At 55.7% G+C, this 7,310-nt stretch overlaps 2 protein-coding genes across 2 annotated transcripts; one reads left to right on the top strand and one right to left on the bottom strand.

The window, feature by feature from the left end:
* Positions 1-1,040: 1,040 nt before the first annotated feature.
* H310_12100 (hypothetical protein) lies at positions 1,041-3,637 on the top strand. The gene is made up of 5 exons (XM_008879049.1): positions 1,041-1,157; positions 1,205-1,291; positions 1,346-1,475; positions 1,563-2,717; positions 2,825-3,637. The coding sequence occupies exons 1-5, from the start codon at positions 1,051-1,053 to the stop codon at positions 3,452-3,454; spliced, it is 2,109 nt and encodes a 702-aa protein (XP_008877271.1). The 5' UTR covers positions 1,041-1,050; the 3' UTR covers positions 3,455-3,637.
* A 324-nt stretch (positions 3,638-3,961) lies between these two features.
* H310_12099 (hypothetical protein) lies at positions 3,962-6,723 on the bottom strand. The gene has a single exon (XM_008879048.1). It carries the CDS (start codon positions 5,970-5,972, stop codon positions 4,482-4,484), a length of 1,491 nt encoding a protein of 496 aa, XP_008877270.1. The 5' UTR covers positions 5,973-6,723; the 3' UTR covers positions 3,962-4,481.
* Positions 6,724-7,310: the final 587 nt, after the last annotated feature.

The following is a 7,310-nucleotide window of genomic DNA, read 5'->3' as shown; positions in this document are numbered from 1 at the left end:
ACCAGCAAGTGGCTCAGCGAAATATCTGTGGTGCTGCAGCCGAGAAGAGACTGGCCATGATACAGCGAAGGATTGCCGATGGAGTTGAAGTGCCTTGTGGGATATTCAATCTCTAGTCCATGACTCAGTGACGGTTTGGTTTACTGGAAGTATTAACCAATTGTGAATGTACTAGTAGTACTTTTTACTTGGTCGCGAGCACTCGCTCAGTGTCGTCGAAATTGCAAAATTTTGGCCAATAAAAACGCAGTCCTCAACAGCTGAAAAGATTCAATGCAATAAAATTTCCAGCAAAACCCAACGTCGAAATATTATTACCTTATACAAATATCAAGATATTGCACTAGTACCACGGGGAAGGTTTTCCGTCGTTCCCTGTAGTACTACTCTGGTCCGAAATAGTTGCTGCCTTCGTTTTGACTTCACAGTCATCAAATTATGGGACTCGATCCAGAAACAACTTAGTATTTGTATGTCACTTCACAAACGAATAAATGAGGCCAAAAGTATATTGTACTTTTATTCAAGACCAAAAGACCTTGTCCTTGGAAATTCAGAAGTGCTTCCATGGCTGCCTCTTCTCCAAGTCGAATGTCAAATGGATCAAGGCACTCTCGTCGTTATAGTTATCGCACTCCACGTAGAAGGTCGTGATGTCGGTTGTCACCGCATCCTTCTTCATATGAAGGAGCTTATAATCTTTGCCACTGTGTACTTGGATGCATTTCTCCGTCACCTCTTAAACGAATGGTTTTGATACCGTGTCCACAAGCAATTCATAAAACGAGGTTTCTACAGCATCATTGAGGTCCCGATTGCTCGAATGCACATCCGATGTTGCGACTTTGACTAGAGTGAAACCATCTCAAGTTTAAGCACACATGAGATAGAGCTCTCTGCGTCTGCCTCGGCACGTCTTTCATTTCTGCCAACCAATCAGAATGCCGTAATCTCAAGTTATGCACTTTGATCCGATATTAAATGTATCCTCCCACATTGAATTCCATGTCTTTTCGGGGACATTCAATTTGGGAGGTTTTGCATGGACCAATGGAACATTTGGGCTTGCCGCGAACGGGGTTTGCCGGGAACAGTCCTCGACGTCAGCGTCGGGAGCTGTGCAGCAACAGGGAGATGGACTCCGACAGTCTCTATAGGTACCATTCGCGCATGTCGCTCATGCGTGCCCTAATGTGTGCACTAGGGACGTGGTGGAGAAAGATGGTGTCCTGCGGGAGATCCTGCGCAGCCAGCCGTGCAACGCGCCGAACGCACTCTTTCACCGTGCCAAGTACATCCTTTTTCTGGAATCTAATGCGTGGACTCATTCATGATGGATATATAGCTTGATGGAGAAGGCCGAACAATTTGTGTCCATGTTCCCAGGTGTCGCCGCGTCAAAGGAGACGGAGCAAGTTCTCTGGAAGCCTTGTTTCTACAAGCGCATCGAGGACTTTCGTCGTCGCATCCGCAAGGTACTCTACTTCCTTGTACTCCTTAGCGTTCCCTCGTCGTCGCGCCGCCCCACATCACCTTGTCTCACTCGTGTTGTCATCTACTAGTACGCCAGTCAATCCGGTAACGACAAGTCGGTCAGAGATCACTTCTTCAAGCTATCTGGTGAATTCCAATCGTTCCTGGACGAAGCTGCCGCGTACTACGAGCGACTACATGGGTATTTTGCCGCTTCAAGATCAGGACATATTGGGGACGCCATCCACCACAGCATGTTTCGCTGCCTCATCTTCCTCGGGGACATTGCGCGGTACCGCGAGCTGCATAGCCAAAAGGCAAAGAAAAACTTTCGAGCCGCGGAGGGCTTCTATCACCGTGCTCTCGAGATCCTTCCAGACAACGGGAATCCGCACAATCAGCTCGCTGTGCTGGCGACCTACGTCGAAGCGGAAACGATTGCCGTGTATCGTTACTGCCGGTCGCTTCTCTTGCCCAAGCCATTTGCGACCGCCGAAGAAAACTTGGTCCTACTCTTTGAACGAAGCCGCCATCGCGCGTTCCCAGCCGTCGGACACTCCGCCTCAATCACGTCGTCGTCCCCGCCGAAAGATAAATCCGCTTACCTCAAAGGATTCCTCCATCGGCTCACGCGGCTTCACGGCCTCATGGTAGCTCCAACTGCTGACGAAGGATACCTTCCGACGCTTGAGGCAAACGTGTGCGAATCGTTCACGTCGCTCCTGGCTGCTGGAGTCCTTGGCGACGCTCTCGTCCTCAAGTTGTTTGCCATCAACATCTATTGCATCTGTCGAAGCAATCCACCGATGCAATCGCTTGCTGTGGGCTTGACGCTCAAGATGGCGACGCTCGTGCTAGGCTTTGTCCACGACAAGCTGTTTCTGCTGGGGCCAGTGAGTGTCCTGTGCGATTTTTTCCGAGCACACCCGCACTATCTCACGGATTCCTCTGATCACGGCACCGTCGTTGCGTCGCCACTTGTGGCGTGGGTAGCTGCGATTGCGACTGCGCTCAACAAACGCCACGCGGATTCCTTCTCGGGGCCGATCACGGACGCTGCCAAGGTGGCGTTGATGAAGCCGCGGCTGAAGGAAACGGTCGAGCTGAACTTCTTTGAGCCTTTGGGCGTTGAATACGCCCTTCGTGGCAGCGAAGGAATTACGAGCGTCCTGCCGGACGTCGAGTCCGCTACGATTCGATGGTCGAACATCCACTGGTTTGCCGTGTCGACGTTGATTCCGCAGGTACCGCTGCCTTGTATTGTCATGCTGCGTATTTGGACCGGCTTTGTGCCTATTTTGTTGGGTCGATTCATGTGTGTGAGTTGTACTTGCCTTACCTTCCATGGTAGCACCTCCTGTATGAGCATCATTGCGTGTGGTCAATAAGCCCTCCAAGCCCTGATGTGGTCTCGCCGCGGCCGCCATCGTTGTTCGGGTTTCCCGGAGGCCCTGCGTTGAGCGACCAACGCACCAAGTACCTATCGAGCGGCACGTCAACGAACCAACCGAGCGGTGACGAGAACGATGACGATGAAGATTGTGGCGAAGTCATTGTGTTCCAGCCCTTGCGGTCGACCCCCCAGCCACCGTCTGCGGCGTCGCTGCCTCGCCCAGTGCTGTCCCCTGTCGCGCCAAGCAGTAGTCTCACGGCGCTCACGGACAGTCCTTCGTTTGGGGGCGCCGATTTGAGCGCGTTCACGCATTTGGGTGGCGGCCTTCGACCGCTGGAAGATCTAACGTGGGGAAAGTCTCCGTCGGTAGTGTGGCATGCAGAGAACACAAGCGTGCCGTCAAACATGATGGGAAGCACCTGGAACGACCTGGATGCAGTGGAGGAAGAAGGCACCCGATATGAGCACCAGACGTCGACATTGAGCATGCTGTTTGAAGCGACGGAAAAGGCCACCCCAAACACCCCACCTGGCTTTCGGAATATGCTCGTCACGACCAACCCGTTCGTCGTCGCACCCAACACATGATCGATCCGAGTCCCTTTCCCTGCCTGCCTCTCCACCAGTTTGGCAAAAGCATTGCCATGGCCGTGTCCCCCGCGGCCGTGATCGTGAAGGCTGTCGTCCTCCTTGCTTATGCCCCTCTAGATAAAGTTTTGCCCGGAATTACAAACCATGCTTGCGCCAACGCTAGAGGCGTTTCGAGTCAGGGCAATACGCGATGAAGCGTTCATGCTGCATTCACGCAGGCCCAGCGCTACATAGCGCCACGTCATCTTGGACCTTTCACTGCAAGAAACAACAGAGCTGCTGACGACATACCCATGTGGTGCCAGCGACACGAACCTCTTCTACTTCACCACGCGGCAGTAGACTCTGGCATCAGAAGCTCTGCCTAGACACCAGCCCTGCATGGACACCAACCAGTGTGCCGTTCGGCGCTATGTGCACTACGGCAGTGCGATCTCTGCAATTTCCGCCGCACGCGACATATTGCGGGGTCGGAACGCGGCAGAGCACCTAACTTCTACTCCAAGCAAGGGCAGCTACATCACAGCTACGCATGACGCAATGCAACTCCCGAGTTAGGACCTCGAGCTACTCCAACAGGTAGAGGGTCGTTGTGCAGGCGAGTGGCAGCACGACAAATGGCACGACGAGTTGGCTCGGCCGTGGCGCAGTCAAGACCAACACGTTCTCGTCATTGCGGGAAAACGACACGTTGGCACCAGTTTTGCGCACGCCAAGCACGTCGCCGGGCTGGCACCGCAGAACGTCGTGCTTGAACGACGTGGACGAGAACGCTGTGCAACATCCGCGCTTGGACGCTTCGACAGCAGACAAGCACGTTGCAGGGCAAAGCCCCACGACCATCGACGACACCTCCATCACTTGCACCACAAACGCACTCACGGGGGTGTCTCCTCGAACAAAAAACTTGCCCAACAACGGCGCCGACGCTTTGGCGTGCAGCACACGTCCGTCCGACGACACGAGTACACCAGGCCCAAACGCAGGCGCCCACTTCCAAGCCACAGTCGGCGTCGTCGGCGCGTCACCCAGCTGCAGATACTCCATCGACGATTGCAGCTGCCGGCATTCCCATGGGTTTAGCCCGTCGACCGAGAGGGTGCCCGTCCGAAGGTAGTCGAGGACGCGCGCAAACGTGGGGCCATGCAGGTCCAGGTAGTACGAGCCACCGTCGTCGGGCGTCCAGTGCTCCGACGCCAAGAGCGCGTGGAAGTAGCTGCCTTCCACGGCCAACAACGTCGCCTTCGACGTCTTGTATACCATGCCGCCAACGTCCAGCGCAATGACCGTCGGGTACAACGCCATGTTTTTCTGGATTTGGGCCTGGAACGCTGCGAGTCGGGCTTCGTGAGCCTCCCATGCCTGCATTTGGCTCTGCAGAGCGTCCATGTGGCCCTTCACCGCGTCCAAGGCGACGGAAAACGACGTTCCAAGTGGGGACGCCATATCGCAATCGTTGGCGTATTGCTGCCAAAGGAATGTGACGGGATGCGCACGGCCCAACTGAACAACGACATGACAGGCCAGGACTTCTGGGACCGTTGGCATCAAATGGAGCTGTCGCGAACAGAGCCTTGATCAAGCACGGGAAACGTCCCTTTGCTCGATGCGACATCGTTTTGTGTCCTTTGGCACGTGAGCCCATGGGCATCATCCAGGAACAACACCTCGACTGCGTAGTCGACAGGGCGCAAGAAATGCCAGAGACGAAAGCGTCATGAGCGATCGATGCCAAGAAATGCCGTCCCGCTCCACAGACGAGCGAAGGGGTCGGTGGCACCCTTGGACTTGGTCCAAACTCTTCAAACGAGACCTCGTACACATGCACACCATTTGGGCGACGTGGAGGGTCCAAAGTTTCGTGGAAGCGCCAATGCAGCCGCATGACATGTCCATGTGGATGGCGGCCACAGGCTCGGGACGGACGTGGAGAGGGATCATGTGGCTCAGGAGGTCGTCGAGGATGTGCCTGCGGTGGGGCGTCCATGTAGGCGATCATTCCCATCGTGGGCTGGACGGTCGCTGTATATTCTGGCACCCCTACGAAGCAAAAGTGGTGGAGTAGCGCGCGCACCTTCCCGGCCGCTGCAGCATCGCTAGACAACCCTGTCCGCCCGACCAACGCCGTGACCCAGGCGTCCCACGACAACTTGCTGACGACGTCCGCACTGGCGCTGTCGGCATCGTCGATGCAGCCGGCAGTCGACGTTCGTGCACTCCCAGTTGCCAACGATGGAGGACAGCGTGGCAATGCCACGTAGTTTGCGCCTGTGCTGAGGTTGTTGTTGTTGGTGTGCTGGTTATATTTGGACCGGAAGCTGGCAAACGAGGCGCGTGTGGCGGCGGATCCCTCGTCAACCGTGATGTTGGTGTCGCAGCAAACGGATCGGCTTTTGATGGCGCATGACGAGAAGATGGTGCTGGGGATGGTGTGGAGGAGTGCGGGGTGGGAGTAGAAGAAGGGTTCGTGGGGGGATTTGGGCGTGATCAAGTCGCCGCTGAGGGCATATTGCATTTGGCAATTTGGACGTTGGTCTGGATGCTGTTATCACGATGGCGACGTTATTCACGGACGCGGCGGTATCGGCAATCGCGCGTGCGTGCGCACAATGGGGGTCAGGTACGACCACGGCTTGTGCACACGCGGGAGGGGGGCATGCGGTTGACAATTGAGCCTGGGTCGACGTTGTCGGAGCGCCGGTGGTGGCAATGGGTCGAGTGGAGACCACCATCGGTGTTATGGTGGCGGAGTTTTGCCGCGGACGGCGATGCAAAACGTTGATGCCTTGAAAGTCATACGTGTACTGGGTGGCGAGGGGCCAGTCAAGTTGCAGTTGCCGTCATTGTGCGGCGAGCAAATGGCGCATTGCGTGTTACCGAGCAAGCGGTGTGGGAGCAGCGGAGAATGAGGACTCGTTGTCGCGGAGGATGTACGTGTTGGCTTGGATGGGGTCGCAGGAGGGAGCTTGGGCCGCGGCGAGGGGGCGAGAAGGGTCACGAGGACAGGTGCATGGGCCAAACGTAAAGTGATCTTAAGTCGTGGGGCGTATGACAGGGGAAATTGCAGGGGTAGCTGACTTGGTAAATTGTTCCGACTGCCGTCACGTTGGCGGATAGACTTGCGTATCGATGCGTTACTTGGATTCGCTCACTGAAAACCCAATTGCATTCGACCGTCCTGGCATTAGAAAAGGACGAGTGTATCGAGTTGTCTCCATCGGTAGTCATCACAGCGCATGGGTGTGTTGTCACGATAGGAGACGGATAGCGCGATCGAGTGGTTCTCGTGCGATCGCGATCGTGGCAGGAATGGATGTCCAAGGGGAGTTCGACGTGCTGCGGGGGACCGCCGTGCCGAAGGCAGCATGCGACGACGCGCTGCAATGTGTGTAAACTTGTGATGGAATTATGCGAACCACGTTGAAATGCAGTCTGGTGGAATGTACAAGGCTTGTCTCTCTTATCGCATTCGGCGCTGGTGCTACCTAGCCGCCTAGTTGGCCCCGACGTCGAATTCAACGCCCTCGTCAAGGGTTACGCGGAACTGCTCGTCACTTCTCGTCCCTACCTTGACGGGCAAACGCAGTACTTGTCGTCGCAGAGAGAAGGTGAAGGGACTCTTCAAGCATCTCCGAGCTCGGTGTTGAGAGGGCGTGTAAGGCTCTTTATCGAGTCACGTGAATGCCGTTGTCATGCCAAACCCAACGAGAACATAGTTTGGGACGAGATACGACGACGGTCTTGACCGCAGTGCCTCGGCAAACTACGTGGCATTGCCACGCTGTCCTCCATCGTTGGCAACTGGGAGTGCACGAACGTCGACTGCCGGCTGCATCGACGATGCCGACAGCGC

This window comes from Aphanomyces invadans (genome assembly GCF_000520115.1).
Source record: "Aphanomyces invadans strain NJM9701 unplaced genomic scaffold supercont1.36, whole genome shotgun sequence".
In the NCBI taxonomy this organism is placed as follows: domain Eukaryota; phylum Oomycota; class Saprolegniomycetes; order Saprolegniales; family Verrucalvaceae; genus Aphanomyces; species Aphanomyces invadans.
The sequence above is the reverse complement of the archived record's forward strand: the minus strand, read 5'-3'. Positions and strand labels throughout refer to the sequence as shown.

What these genes read in the sequence shown, in the direction of transcription:
- H310_12100 (XM_008879049.1), top strand. Translation starts at nt 1,051, where the DNA reads ATGGAACATTTGGGCTTGCCGCGAACGGGGTTTGCCGGGAACAGTCCT. An exon ending in GACTCCGACAGTCTCTATAG is followed by an intron (nt 1,158 to 1,204) that starts GTACCATTCGCG and finishes TGTGTGCACTAG; the next exon opens with GGACGTGGTGGAGAAAGATG. An exon ending in TTCGTCGTCGCATCCGCAAG is followed by an intron (nt 1,476 to 1,562) that starts GTACTCTACTTC and finishes GTCATCTACTAG; the next exon opens with TACGCCAGTCAATCCGGTAA.
- H310_12099 (XM_008879048.1), bottom strand. Translation starts at nt 5,972, where the DNA reads ATGCAATATGCCCTCAGCGGCGACTTGATCACGCCCAAATCCCCCCAC.